General features: G+C 39.3%; 1 protein-coding gene across 4 annotated transcripts in view; it reads left to right on the forward strand.

Annotated features, from left to right (window-relative positions):
- CCDC191 (coiled-coil domain containing 191) overlaps positions 1-15111 on the forward strand; it is an 88369-nt gene that overhangs the window by 43430 nt on the left and 29828 nt on the right. For all 4 annotated transcript variants that reach the window (XM_077884105.1, XM_077884106.1, XM_077884107.1 and 1 more), the window contains 4 exons: positions 3835-4274; positions 5064-5176; positions 7426-7508; positions 8450-8551. In XM_077884105.1, the coding sequence (XP_077740231.1) occupies positions 3835-4274; positions 5064-5176; positions 7426-7508; positions 8450-8551 (738 nt within the window). The remainder of the gene's footprint in view (positions 1-3834; positions 4275-5063; positions 5177-7425; positions 7509-8449; positions 8552-15111) is intronic.

Genomic DNA, 15111 nt, shown 5'->3' on the forward strand with positions numbered 1-15111 from the left:
TTTAGCTTTTAAACTTTCTTCAGTCAAGCTATTGAGGGTATCTGCTTTTTCATAATACATAATACAGAAAAACTAAGGCCATTTTTTCTTAATAATGTAACTATCATGTTTTTTGAAAAAAAATTGCAATTTTACAATATAACCTGAGAATTTTCTATATCACTAAATTTACTGCTGCAAGGTTAGTTCTCAGCTGACAGTAAACCACAGATCAGACCTGCTAAATCAAAATTTCTCGTTGTGGGGCGCCTGTATTTTTTTTTTTTTTTTTAAGTTTCACGGGTGAACCTGATGAATACCCTTTGATTAAGGACTACCATCCTGTGACATCATTTTGTAATGGCTATAGGATATTCTATCATGAGCCATAGGCTAGAATCTACTTATCTTTTTCTGTATTGCTAGACATTTAAGTTTCCAGTTTGTCACTATTGCAAACAATGCTTCAGTGATCATCCTTATAAAGAAATCTTTGCACACATCCACTTTACTTAAATGCTTTCCTTAGGATAAATACCTAAAAATAGAATGCACATTTTAAAGAATAATACCAAATTGGCCCTCCAGAAAGGTTATGCCAAAAAAATGCCTATCTTCCTGCCTGGTAACACATTTTTCATTTTTGCTAAGTTGATGGTAAAATACTTTCATCCTCTTATTGCTTCAGCATTTGCATTTTTTAATTAGTGAAGTTAAACATTTTTTTTAAAGATTTTATTTATTCATGAGAGACAGAGAGAGAGAGAGAGAGAGAGAGAGAGAGAGGCAGAGACACAGGCAGAGAGAGAAGCAGGCTCCATAAAGGGAGCCCGATGTGGGACTCGATCCCGGGACTCCAGGATCATGCCCTGGGCCAAGGGAGACGCTCAACCACTGAGCCACCCAGGCATCCCTAAACATTTTTTATAATGGCCATTTACATATATATATGTATGTGGAAATGGTTTATTTCTAGAAAGATATTTAATGATTTGTCTCTTCATGCCCTTATACATTTTTCTATTTGATTATATATCTTTTTCTTATTTATAGGAGCTCTTTATATTTTTAAGACTACTGATGCTTACATTACTATATATTTTGCAAAATTTTTTTTATTTGCCTTTTTGGATAAGTTTTGGGGTTTGATACTATACAGAGTTGTTATAAAGTGAATCTATCAGTTTTTTCTTTTATAATTACACTGTCATATTTGAAAAACCCTTTGGGGAAGATCCTCTACCCTCTCACCTTCACCCCAGACCCCACCACATAATGCTATAGAGTACTTAACTTAGACATGTAAAATTAAAATGGGCACCAGAAGGACTGCAATCTTGCTTTTTACCTTGATTACTGCCAGCAAGTAGGCTGGTTTTAATTCGGGCCTAGTCTCTCTGCAGAGGGTATCATGATGTTTATTGGGACTTATGTAACATTTTAGTCCCTTCCTCTAGGAACTTTATCTACCTTTATGTCATATAATTTTGTTTCCATTAAGACCCAAGAGTCTTTTATCTTAGGAAATAGCTGTCTGAACTTTTTACTTTACAAAGTTAAACTGTTGTTATCTGTAAATTTGAAAAAAAGTCAACAAAGTATTTTTTACTTGCAGAAAACAGAAAAATTACTGTGTGTATATATAGTGTGTGTTTATATATATATAAGCATATATATAGTGTGTGTATATATTTACATATATATACATATATGACTCAAGAAATAAAAGCCTTTAAATCTCTGAAATTAAGAACTCTGAAAAGGATTTTATTAAAAAAGGATATTATAAAAAATAGAACCAGTGAAAGTAAAAGTATATAATAGACTCTCTAGGTTATTAGATAAACTCTTTTTCCAGAGTATAAATATAATATGAACAAATAAAATATGGTATCTTTAGTTAGATGGCCACTAATTATACAGTTTTGGGGCTCATGTACCACCAATGCATACGTTATACTGTGGAATTTTTCAAAATTATCAGTTAGCTAATAGATGACTTTTGCTAATTATGCCAAGCTGTTCCGTCCTGTTCTGCTAAGTACAATCTGTACCATTAAGCTTCCTTTCATTCTCTTATTTTCATCTTGAAAAGTTACCGTGATCCAAAAGAAATCTTTTGGCTATACTCAAGGCTTTTACAGTCTTGCTGAGTTAATAACGTATCATTATCACAAAGTTTAAAAGGGCCTAAAACATAGACCCTGCTTGATGCTAAATTACTTAAGCGGGTGTTCTCATGAATAAATGTCCATTGACATTTCTGAAATAGAAGGTTATTTTTTAGTCTTTAGCACGTCAGAGTTCCCATATATCACATTTTTCACTTCAGCTGAGTCTATAGGAACTATTTCTATCACCATGAAAAGTATTTTTGAGTACCTTAGTATGGTACTCTCTTAGAACGAGAAACTTCTAAGATATATAGTTCATTGGCTTGATCAGACCTTAGGCCATACAGTCAAACCATTCTAGGAGAGACATTTTAAGTTGCATTATTTTGGCCAGGATAAGTTTTTCCAATTAAGGATTCTGTTTCCTCCCCCTCTATATAGAACTTAAAATTGAGTCTGTTAAGTGAGATCTGTTACATGATAAAGCTTTGAGGGAATCCCTCAGTGGTTCAGTGGTTTAGCACCTGCCTTTGGCCCAGGGCATGATCCTGGAGTCCCGGGATTGAGTCCTGCATCAGGCTCCTTGCGTGAGGCCTGCATCTCCCTCTGCCTGTGTCTCTACCTCTCTCTCTCTGTGTGTGTCTTTTATGAATAAATGAATAAAATCTTAAAAAAAAAAAAAAAAAGCTTTGAAAACTATTAAGCCATATACTAAAATATAATATTATTGATAATATTCTTGTGTAAGCAGATATTTGCCCAGATAGTCAGGGAATAGTCTGGAGACCTGTAAGCTTTAATCCAGGCTTTGATCCTGAGAAGGAATGAATGAATGAATGAGTTGAGTGAGTGAATAAGTACATACACACATCTGTACATATCCTGTGATTAATTTATTAGTGGCAAGAGAGGCATGGAGAGAATAGAGCTATTACTGATTTGTAAAGGTATTTGTTAGTTTTCAAACGTTCTTTTTTTTTTTTTTTTTTTTTAAAGATTTTATTTATTCATGAGAGAGAGCGAGGGAGGGAGAGACACAGGCAGAGGGAGAGGGAGAGAAACAGGCTCCATGCAGGGAGCCTGATGTGGGACTTGATCCCGGGCCTCCAGGATCACACCCTGGGCTGAAGGCGGCACTAAACCGCTGGGCCACCGGGGCTGCCCAGTTCTCAAACATTCTTGAGGGAGAATATATCCTTCGCCACAAAATTCAGAGTTAATTCGTGTAGATTAGAATTCCTGTAATGTAAAACTGAGGTAATCCTGCCTCATTCACAAATTGAACTATCCAAATTAGAAATTTCTTTTTTTTAAGATTTTATTTATTCACAAGAGACACAGAGAGGAAGACCTAGAGGGAGAAGCAGGCTCCCCACAGGGAGCCCAATGCGGGACTCGATCCCAGGACCCTGGGATCACGATGAAGGCAGCCGGTCAACCACTGAGCCGCCACTCAGGCATCTCCAAATTAGAAATTTCTAAGAGCACAGCTTTCCTCCTGCAAAGGTCCTGGCCCGTGGCAATGGTCTGCGCTGCAGCCACTCAGCCAAGCGGTTGCCGTGGTGAACAGCAGTGCACCTCCTGAGGAGGACCCCCAGAGCTAGCTGCCAGCCTCTGCCGTAGCCCGGCGGGGAGCCCAGGGCGGCTGTGCCACTGGGCCAAACGAGGCTGAGGAGAGGAGGCGAGATGTCGCCAACACAGTCCTTTAAGTAGCTGAGCGTAACCTGCTCCTCTCTCTCAGGTGCCTGCGGGGCCTCCCTCGGGGAGCCGAGATTGCGACCCCAGCCCCCACCCGGGGACAGCAACGAAGAGCCACTTGCAGGTTCCCCTCCAGCATGTCCCTCCGAACACACGTGACGATAAGCGCCCCGAGACCCCGGGGGTCGAGCCCCCCCAGCAGCCTGGCGCCTACAAGCAGCTCAGAACCACGAGCCGGAAAGCAGAATCCATCCGCAGGGGTCACCTCCACAACCGCCACGTCTTCCAGCAACAGTTGATCGAAAAGCAGAAGCAGCAGCTTCAGGAGCAGCAGAAAACCATCCTGGAGCTGAAGGAAAGCCGGCGGCTGGCGGAGGCCCGGTGGGCAGCAGAGCGGGCCGCGGCCGCCACGGAAGCGCAGAGCTGCCCGCTGACAAACCCCCGAGGGAAGGGACCCCCGAGAACCCGGCAGGTGCTTCCAAAGTATGTCCACTAATGTCAGAACATTCTTTGGACTCAGGATTTGGGGTTGTTCACGTTGTGGTCGAGAGGCCCCTGAACTGTTGCCCAACTTCCAGGCCTCCACGATCTCTCCCTTTTATTGTGTACTTTCCAAACAAAGAGGCCCCCCTGCTTTGTGACTGGTGGGTGACGGGTACTAATAGGTATCTGAGGCACCGGCTGCCTCTGAGTTGCACAGTTAGCACGTGTGTGGCGCTCCCTTAGGGAGGAGCTCTGTCACTAGACCAGTTAAAGAGAAAAATGCTTACTTGCTCTACCTCAAGGTTTCCGATTACGTTTAGTTCTGAGAAGCCAGGTTGTACAGTATCAGGTGCAGATGGAGCAGCCCCTGGGCTGGCTAATTACCTAGCTTACATTTGTAGTTGTTCTGGATGAAAGTAAACATCTTTGAGGCTGGACCAAGTCCAAATTTCTCAGAAGCCGCTTACGATGGTTTCAGACGTGTTTGAGACCTACTCAGTACCTGGGATAAACGGTAGGATAAGAAGTGGGTGATAGATCCCTACTGATTTGAAGCACCGGGAAGGGAGTCACAGCCTCCGACTCACTGCAGACTCAGGCCAGTAACTCAACCTTTCCACCTCCACATGACACCAATTTATTGAGTGGGTTTGATACATAGCTGAGAGTAAAAACTAATTAAATTTTGTGAAATGCTTTGAGTTCCTCAGGCTCGAGAACTTCAGAGAAAGCTGGTTATTTGTCTGAATTCTTTTCCTTTAAATTTTTTTTTTTTTCTTTTACCCCCAGTTCACCCGTTGCTTCCCCTGGGACCAACCACAGAGGAAATGACTCCCAGAATTCTCTCTCTGGACCCAGAAGGATTCCAAGGCAGCTGATGGCACCCCATCCCATACTGAAAGGCAGGGCGGACTTGGTGGTGGTCTGGTAGTGGTTATCCTCCTTCCTGAAACAGGATGTGCTGGGACTGTATCCTGGCAACTCAGGTTTTGAGACTTGGCAGATCCTGGTCAAAGATGGCTAGACATGTGAGGAGTGCATTGCACCAGAGTTCCATGCATTTTTTCCTGCCTCTTCTGCCAAACGTTTTGGCCTTCCCAAATAACACCATAAATAGATAGATAGATAGATAGATAGCTGAAGGGTATATCATTATCCTGTAATTTGAGGTTTAGATTATGGGGAAAAAAATGGGACAGTTACACAAATGAGAAAACTCCTGAGTAGCTGGTAAGGACAAAATTGATAATGATCTATGATTATATTCTGATAACCTTAAAATATTATTCCATTTATAGCAATCCACATCCTTTTATGCGTTGTACCTTGATGATATGCTTTTAGTAATGAAATCTGCAAACCAGACATTTTAATCTAATAACATTCTTGATGCATGTAGAAATCATTATCTAAACCAGACAATATTATGAGAAGAAAAGCATTTGCTACCTAGTGAGTCTGCTAATTGTTTTTACTTTATACGTCGTCAGGCACTGTACATTTGTTTGTGTAGAGGTAGGCATGTTGGCAATTATATTGTGGTTGTAAATCTGATTTTTCACCTTTGGCCAGATTGCTGCCCTAACAAGAAGTGACGTCAGCCGAAGCACACTATGCCCAAAGTCCATTCCTTTTAATGAAGAAATTAACAGTCTCTGCGTTGACTCTCTGCCAGGATAGCAGTTTATGCCATCTTTGTCTACCACTGAGAATGATCAGGAAATGCCCAGTTCCAGTGAGACTATTTTTAAAAATTTGTTTGCTCAACGAGTTAATCACATTTTAGAACTCCAGGCCACTTTTCAAGTGGCCTTTAATGATTAGCTCTAGAAAAGATGGGGAATGCACTTATTACCAGAGACTCTGTTTCTCAGGGTTCTCACTTTAATCCTCTAGTTTATTTCTGCCTCTTTAAAGACAGCCTCACTGCCTCCATCTCTGGCACCCCCACACTTCTTTTTCTAGCGATGCAGCACTTAATATCTGTAAGAAATAGCCTTGTGAGTTTTTTGTTTATTAATTCTTGAAACTTGAACTTAAATTTTCTTCTTATAATATGGCACAAAGAAGCAAAAGCAATAACTGTTGGCTGACTTAGGTGAGCAGAACTTGCTACTCCTCCTACCCGTGTCGCTCTTCCTGTAAAAGCCCCGACTGATGACACAGTCATATTATCAGACCATCTTGCACATTTGCTGCTTTTGGATCGATATTTAATAGACTGTCAAGAACAGGAGTCTGACACTTGAATTCGTTCAGATGCCAGTTCTCCAAATGCCTAGTACAATTCCATTTCCTGCCCATCTGGATATCTATCCAGGCCTTAAAACTAGATTTTAATGTATTCATCGTGACCCTAAACTTTAGTTTGTTGTTGTTGTTGTTGTTACACATACAGACATAAGTATAATGACTCAGGGAAAAATAGCAGACTCAGTGAGATTTGAGGATTGATTGTATTGTCAAAGTATTTGTTAGCTATAATAAAGTTTTCTCCATTCATTAAAGAAATTATCAAATTAAAATTCTGGTTTCTGGGTTTCAGTAATAAAAGTATCAAGGCACATTGTGTTATTTAAACCAGTAAATTAGGGGCAGCCCTGGTGGCGCAGCGGTTTAGCGCCGCCTGCAGCCCAGGGCGTGATCCTGGAGACCCGGAATCGAGTCCCACATCGGGCTCTCTGTATGGTGCCTGCTTCTCCCTCTGCCTGTGTCTCTGCCTCTCTCTCTCTCTGTCTCTATGAATAAATAAATAAAATCTTAAAAAAAAAAAAAAACTGCTTGAGAAATATTTAAAATTTAAAAAATAAATAAACCAGTAAATTATTCTAATAGAAAAGTAAAAAACATAATTTTCAAATTATTCATCATTACTGAGGATAGGATCGTAGGTCTTTAACCTGTAGGGGGTATATAAATAACATATATATACTTATATATTTACAAATACAACTACAACTAATATTTTTAAAATAGACATTTTATATTTATATATTTATAAACAAGTAAAAAAAATGTTTTTGAAATTGTGAACCCTCAATTTGCAAGAAAACCCTAGCAATAACACTAAACTCTGCTATAAAATCTGGAGACATTTCTCTTGCAGTGTTCCTTATATTTTTGATATTGGAACTCTGTTACTATTTTCTAGCCATGGAAGAGAGAGCAGTTCAGCGAGCTGAACGTAGGCGGATCTTGGCAGAGAAGAAGAAAAAACAAGAAGAGGAGAAATTGGTAAATCAAGAATGAAACCTGAGGCAAGAAAAAGGATTTGTATAGGTCTTTATTTAAAAAAGAAATGAAGCCTAGAAGTACCTGGGTGGCTCAGTTGGTTAAGTGCCCAATTCTTGATTTTGGGCTCAAGGCATGATCTCAGGGTGGTGAGATCAAGAGCCCCGCATTAGGCTCCGTGCTGGGCATGGAGCCTGCTTAAGATTCTCTCTCTTTTCCTCCTCCTGCATCCCCACCTCCCTCTTAAAAAAAAAAAAAAAGAAAAAGAAAAAGAAAAAAAATGAAGCCTAGCTTGTTTAAGTGTCTTGAGACAATGGAGCTAGATTAACTTTGGTAATAGCTTTTTATCCATTGGCCTGAACTCCGAAGATTTTAGGAAAAGAAAGGGAGAAAACAATGACTCCATTAGTTTAGCAGGAAGGATATGTTATGAAACTTGATGGGAGCCAACAGTTGGGAAGATTTACTCATTTAGGTTTAGATGTCCAACGTGGTAAGTTGCAAAGGTGAGTAGTTCTTAGACAGTTTTGACCTAGACTATCAAAAATAAATTTTGTATCTATTAAGAAAAAAATAAATAGTTCCCATAGTTTGGGGGGGGTTTTCTGTGTGAAATGAAAGAAAAAAATTTTCCTATGCTGTTTGGAGTTTGGACTTACTATTTCACAGGTGAAAAGAACTAAAAAAGTATTTTTTGATGAGAAATTAATGTTCTTTTCTTAATATCACCTTCACAAGTAGAAGAGGATTCTTTTGGAGAAACTTTTAAGTTACACAACTGACCACCTGTTGGTTGGAGTTTCTACTTTTATCACGAAGTATAGGCTTCTTTCAGAGACAGGGTGGGCACTCTTGGTAGATACTTGACTTTCCTCAATATAAAAAAATCTTATTTCCATACAAACATAGTGTTCTTGTTTTTTACTGACCCTAAACTTGACCAGGCCCAGTTAAAGGCCCAAGAAGAGGAGCGTCAGAAGAGGGAAGCAGAAGAAAAGGAGGCTCAGCTTAAGAAAAAACGAGAAGAGAAGAGACTACAGAAAATGGTTCGTAGAGTCTGGCCAATCACCTGTCTCTTAAAGCCTACTGTGTGCAATACCGTGGCCCTGTGCACCTTCTCCATCCCCCAACTTCCCTCCAGAACATATTTCTCGCACCTCCACCCTTTTTCCACACCTTAGTGAAAAACTAAGGTGCTCATTCTTCAGATCGAAGCTTTTTGAAGATTTGAAATCTTCTCTCAGATTAGCTTTTCTTGCCTTTTATACTCTTCTCCAACCAAGGTTAGATTAAGTTCCCCATATTGACTCTGAAATAGATTTCCTCACAGCATTACCAGGGCTTATAATTCTGCATATGTTTTGTGATTGTCTTATTGATTTCAGCATCCCCAACTAAACTAGAATCTCCTGGAAGATAAAGGGAGCAGTCTGGTGTTGCTCATTATTGTATTGATTAGCAGTGTCCCTGGCATATAGTAGGAACTCAGCAAACTTGCAGAATAAGCAAGTAAATGAATGAACAAATGGAAGAAAATACACCCAGAAGAAATAAGAGATAAAACCCTTACTTTCAAGATTATTAAGTTCTAGTTGGAAAGATAAAGCCTAAAAATGCACAGTGTCAGACAATATATAGTACAGCATATGTTGTCTTGTGCCTCAAAGACCAAAGAAGAGGCACCTGGGTGGTTCAGTCGGTTATGGGTTCAACTCTTGATCTCAGTTCACGTCTTGATCTCAGGGTCATGAGTTCAAGGCTTGTTTTGGGCTCCATGCTGGGCATGAAGCCTACTTAAAAAACACCAAAGGGGCAGCCCCGGCGGCCCAGCAGTTTAGTGCCAACTTCAACCCGAGGTGTGATCCTGGAGACCTGGGATCAAGTCCCACGTCAGGCGCCCTGCATGGAGCCTGCTTCTCCCTCTGCCTGTGTCTCTGCCTTTCTCTCTGTCTATCATAAGTAAATAAATAAATCTTAAAAAAAAAAAAAAAAATCTTTAAAAACACCAAAGGAGATCAAGAGAGCCATGTAAGGCAAGACCTATAAAGATTGGGGGAATATTTTCATAGAAAAGAGCTTCAAATTGGGAATTGTATTAGGATTCTACAGAGAAATAGAAGCAATAAGATGTATGTATAAGAAGGGATTTGTTATGAAGAATTGGCTCAAATGATTATAGAGGCTGAGAAGTCCCACTGTCTGCCTCTGCATACCGGAGACCCAGGAAAGCCAGCAATGTAATTCCAGTCCTAGTCTGAATTGATAGTATAAACTCTAGTTTAAGGTCAGGAGACCAATGGCCCAGCTCAAGCAGGCAGTCAGGAATTAAAAAAGGAGTACATTTCTCCTTTTGTCTTTTGGGTCCTGTTTAGCCCTCAAGGGATTGGATGATGCCCACCCACATTTGGGAAGGCAGTCTAACAGAGTTCGTGGATTCAAATGCTAATCTCATCCCAAAACACATTCACCAACACACCCCTACATGTTTAATCTAGGCACCCTGTCGCACGTTCTAGTTGGCACATAAAATTAACCATCACGAGTCTACCCTTTATCAATTTGGCACCCATACACATCTCTTTAAACCATACTTAATCTCCAAATAAAGACAAGAAGATCATAATACATGATGCAACTATCCTGCATACAACCAAAAACGTGCTAACTCCCCTTCCCCAGAAGAGGAGATAAAGTCCTTGAGTGATGTTTATCCTTCTCATTGATATCCCATAACTTAAATTATGATGTAAAATTAAAAATATTTAGACACAATGATACAAAGTCAATATATCTTATATTACTATTCATTGTGGAACATTTGAGAACTAGAAAAAAATGGAAAAAAATCTGAGCTCAGCACTAAGAGGTAACTAAATATCTAAGTATATTTTTCTCTAAGTAGCTCTCTCTTAATAGATAATTGGCGTGGAAGTGTATGTAGTTTTTAGTCTGCTTTTTTCATTTAAGAGTCTGTCATGAGTGTTTTCACTTGTCATCCAGAATTCTTCAAAACCTTTATATGTTGAAGGTCATTTTTTTCAAGTTTTTCTGTAAATTCCATTTAGTTAACATACAGTCTAATATTAGTTTCAAGTGTAGAATTTAGCGATTCATCACTTTCATACAACATGCAACACTCATCTCAACAAGTGCCCTCCTTAATATTCCTTATTTTAAAAATAAACTTTTTATTTTGGTTTACTTAGGTTTACAAAAAAGTTGCAAATGTAGTACTAAGAGTTTTCATAAACCCCTCACACAGTTTGTTTCTCCTTAATATTATATTACTATGGTATATCCGTCAAAACTAAGAAACCAACGTTAGTACGTTACTGTGAAAACCAGGCTTTATTTAGATTTCACCAGTTTTTCCAGTTTTTCTGACTTCTCTCTGTCTTCACTTGGTAGGAGGAGCTAGGGAGCTTCACAGGGTCTGTTTTATGACAGCAGATCCCATTCGTGAGAGCTCCACCCTCAGACCCAAGCACTTTCCAAAGGCCTCACTTCCTAACACCACCACACTGGGCATTAGGACTTAAACATACAAATTTGGGAGGGGACACATTCAAACCATAGCACTTAGCCTTTCTCTGTTTTTTGTTTTGTTTTGTTTTGTTTAATGGCCTTGGCAATTTAGAGGAGTACTGATAAGGTATTTTGTAGAATGTTCCTCAATTTGTGTTGGTTTGAATTTTTTTTTTTTTTTTTTGGTTTGATGTTTTTCTTATAAATCTTCTGGGGTTATGGTTTTTGTTTTAAGAATGCTACCTAGATGAGGGGCCCTTCTAATCTCATCACAGCAAGGGATATATGAAATTAAGATGACATCTCTGGTGATGCTAACTATGATGACTTGTATAAGGCAGTGTTTGACAAATTTCTTCACTGTGAAGTTACTGTTTTTCCCTTTTCATACTCTAATCTTTGGAAGCATTTCATTAAGTCTGGTCTACTCCCAAGGTAGGGAGGAGTGGAAATTAAGTTCTGTCTCCTTGAGGGGTCGAATATCCACACATACTATTAGGGATTCTTCTGTGAGGAATATTTTTTTTTCCTTCTCCATTTGTTTATTCAATCATTTATATCAGTGTGGACTCATGTATATTTATTTCATACTTTGAGTTATAAAAAAGTATTATTTATTATGTGTCTGAAATTATTCCCACTTTGGCTATGGGGAGCTCTTTAATGTTGGCTCCTGTGTCCCTCTGCCATGCCTTCATCCTTTTGGTGAGTATTTTACTTTCCAACACTATTCATCTTGTATTTTCACTGCTGTGTGTTGGAATCAGCCATTTCTCCAAGGTGCCCTGGTTCTAAATGGTATTTGGAAAGCAAGATCTGGGCAGTGAGGGTACTCATTGCTTCTGGGATGTCATTAATTCTAGCACCTCGGCAGAGAGAGCTAAGTAATCTACGTATGTATACTAAACCATGTACACACCTATCCATAATTATTTCTGTATCTGTCCATCTGAATAAACATTAAGCTAAACCCAAGATCATATTAAATCTCTGGCTCTAATCCTGCATCAGAGCCCTTCCCTTCTTGCTTATCTGTAAATCCCCTATTTGACAGTGTAAGATCTGGTTCCCACAATTTACCATCCATTTACCTAACTTGTTCAATTCCAGTATACATGTAAAGCAATTTCAGAACTGTACCCGCCATGAGAAAATTTGCCAACTGGAGTATACAGTATTTATGTAGTTTCTTTTGCTTTAATACAGTTTCCAGTGTGGTTTTCTAATCACTTAGGTCAGCTTCTATTTTTCCCCACCTCCTTCCATTGTTTGTAAGAAGTTTATTTCTTTTGCATATAGACATTCAGATGATTCAGTATCATTTGTTGGAAGAGCAATCTTTTCTCTACTGAAATGCCTTTATACCTTTGTCGAAAATCAGTTGAATATATTTGTGCGGGTCTGTTTCTGGATCTTTGTTCTGTTGCTCGTTACGTATACTCCTTTGCCAATACCACTTGCCTTTGACTGTTGTACCTTTATAGTAAATCTTGAAATTGGGCAGTGTGAATTCTTCCACTTTATTTTTCCTCTTCTGAGTGATTTGGCTCTTCAGGTTTCTTTGCCTTTTTATGTAAGATTTAGACTAATCTTGTCAACATCTACAAAAAAACCTTTAGATTTTGATTGGGATCATATTGAATCTATAGATCAAATTGGGAGAATTGACAATAACATTGAGTCTAATCTATGAGCATGGTAATATCTCTCCATTGATTTAGATCTTTGTTTCATGAATGTTTTATAGTTTTTCATGACTATGTTTTGTTAGATTTATACCTAAGTACTTCTTTTTTGGTGCTATTATCAATGGTGGGGTTTTCTTTATTTCAAATTCAATTTATTCATTGCTAATATATAGAAACAATTCATTTTTGTATGTCGACCTTGTATTCTGCAACCTTGCTAAACTCACTTATTAGTTCTAAGAAGTTATTTTTGTGGATTCTTTGGAATTTCCTATAAGTTGTCTGCCAATAAAGGCAGTTTTATTTCTTCCTTTCCAATCTGTTGCCTTTTATTTTTCTTGCCTTATTGAACTAGCTAGGAATTCCAGTGCAAAGCTGAATAGAAGTAGTGAAAGAAGACATCTTTGCCTTCTTCCAGATCTCAGGGAGAAGATTCCATCTCTCATCTTTACCATCATATATGTCATATTTTTTAGTTTTATATATACTATAAATACCCAACACCTTCTTACCTGTATTGCTTTAAACAATTATATTTTAGTGTGATTAAAAATAAGCTAGGAGCACCTGGGTGGCTCAGTCAGTTAAGCACCCAACTCTTGATGAGCTCAGTCAGTTAAGCACCCAACTCTTAGATTCTCTCTCTCCTTCTCCCTCTCTGCCCTTCTCCCCCTAACCTCCCCTCCCTCTCACACTCAGTCTCTCTCAAATAAATAAATCTTAAAAATAAGCTGAAGATTGTAGTTTTTCATTTTTCATTTCTGATGCTCCTTATTTCTTTGTATAGATTTAAGATTTTAACCTATATCATGTTCCCTTTGCCTGAAAAACCTCCTTTAACATTTCTTATAGGATAGGTCTACTGGTAGTGAATTCCTTTAGTTTTCATTTGTCTGAGAAGGTTTTTATTTCTCTTTCACTTTTTTTTTTTAAGAGAGAGAGAGCACGGGGCAGCCCTGGTGGCCCAGTGGTTTAGCGCCGCCTTCAGCCTGGAGTGTGATCCTGGAGACCTGGGATGGAGTCCCATGTCGGGCTCCCTGCATGGGGCCTGCTTCTCCCTCTGCCTGTGTCTCTGCCTCTGTGTGTGTCTGTCATGAATAAATAAATAAAATCTTAAAGAGCAAGAGAGCACATGAGCAGGGGAGGGGTGGAGAGAGAGAGAGAATATGAATGAGAATCTTAAGCAGGCTTCATGCTCTGTGTGAAGCTGACATGGGGCACAATCTCACGACCCTGAGATCATGACCTGAGCCAAAATCAAGAGTAAGATGCTTAACTGACTAAGCCACCCCGGTGTCCCTCTCCTACACTTTTGAAGGTATTTTCACTGGATATAGAATTCTGGGTTGATAGTTTTCTTTCAGCACTTCATCTATGTCATTCTTTTGTCTTTTTGCTCGCCTGGTTTGCTGTAATTCTTATCTTTGTTCCTTTATCATAGGTGTCTTAGTCTACTTACTTAGGTTGCCAGTTCTGTAGACTGGACATCTGAGATCGGGGTACCAGCATGGTTGGTTTCTGGTGAAGGCTCTCTTCTGGTCTTGTAGATGGCCACCTTCTCACTGTATCCTCCCGTGAACTTTCCTAGTGAGAAAGGAAGTACATGAGCTCTTTTAGTGAGTTATAAGGATACTAATCTCACCTTTAGGACCTCATTTTACCTTAATTACTTTCTCACAGACCCCGTGTCCAGATAGATCCATGCTGGTTGTTAGGACTTCAACATGAATCCAGAGGGGGGTATAAACATTTAGTCTATAAAGTAGGTAAGATGGGTTCTTTTCCATCAGCTGCCTTCAAGATTTTTTTCTGTTTTTGGTTTTCAGCAGTTTGAATATGATCTGCCCAAATGCGATTTCTTTGTTTTTTTCCCCTGCTTGGTGGTCTCTAAGTGTCTTAGCTACTTGGCTTTGTGACTGTTACTAATTTTGGAATATGTTTACCCCTTATTTCTTTAAATATTTCACCTGTTTCATTCTTCTGCTCCTTCTGGGATTCCAGTCGCAATGCTTGCATTGCAGATTGTAATGCTTGCATTACACCGTTTGATACTATCCCACAGCTCTTGGATGCTCTGTTGTGGTTTTCATTCTTTTTTCTCTTTGCCTTTCAGTTTGTGTAATTTCTACTAACTTAACTTCAAGTCACCTGATTCTTTCCTTGGCTATACCAAGTCTAGTGATGAGCCCTTTGAACTCTCTTCATTTCTTTTTTTCTTTTTTTTAAGATTTTATGTATTTATTCATGAGAGAGGCAGAGACATAGGCAGAGGGAGAAGCAGGCTCCCTGCAAGGAGCCAGATGTGGGACTCAATCCCGGACTCCAGGATCACTCCCTGAGCCAAAGGCAGATGCTCAACCGCTGAGCCAGCCAGGTGTCCCTGAACTCTCGAC

The sequence above is a fragment of the Canis aureus genome, chromosome 35 (genome assembly GCF_053574225.1).
Source record: "Canis aureus isolate CA01 chromosome 35, VMU_Caureus_v.1.0, whole genome shotgun sequence".
NCBI classification, from domain to species: Eukaryota; Metazoa; Chordata; class Mammalia; order Carnivora; family Canidae; genus Canis; species Canis aureus.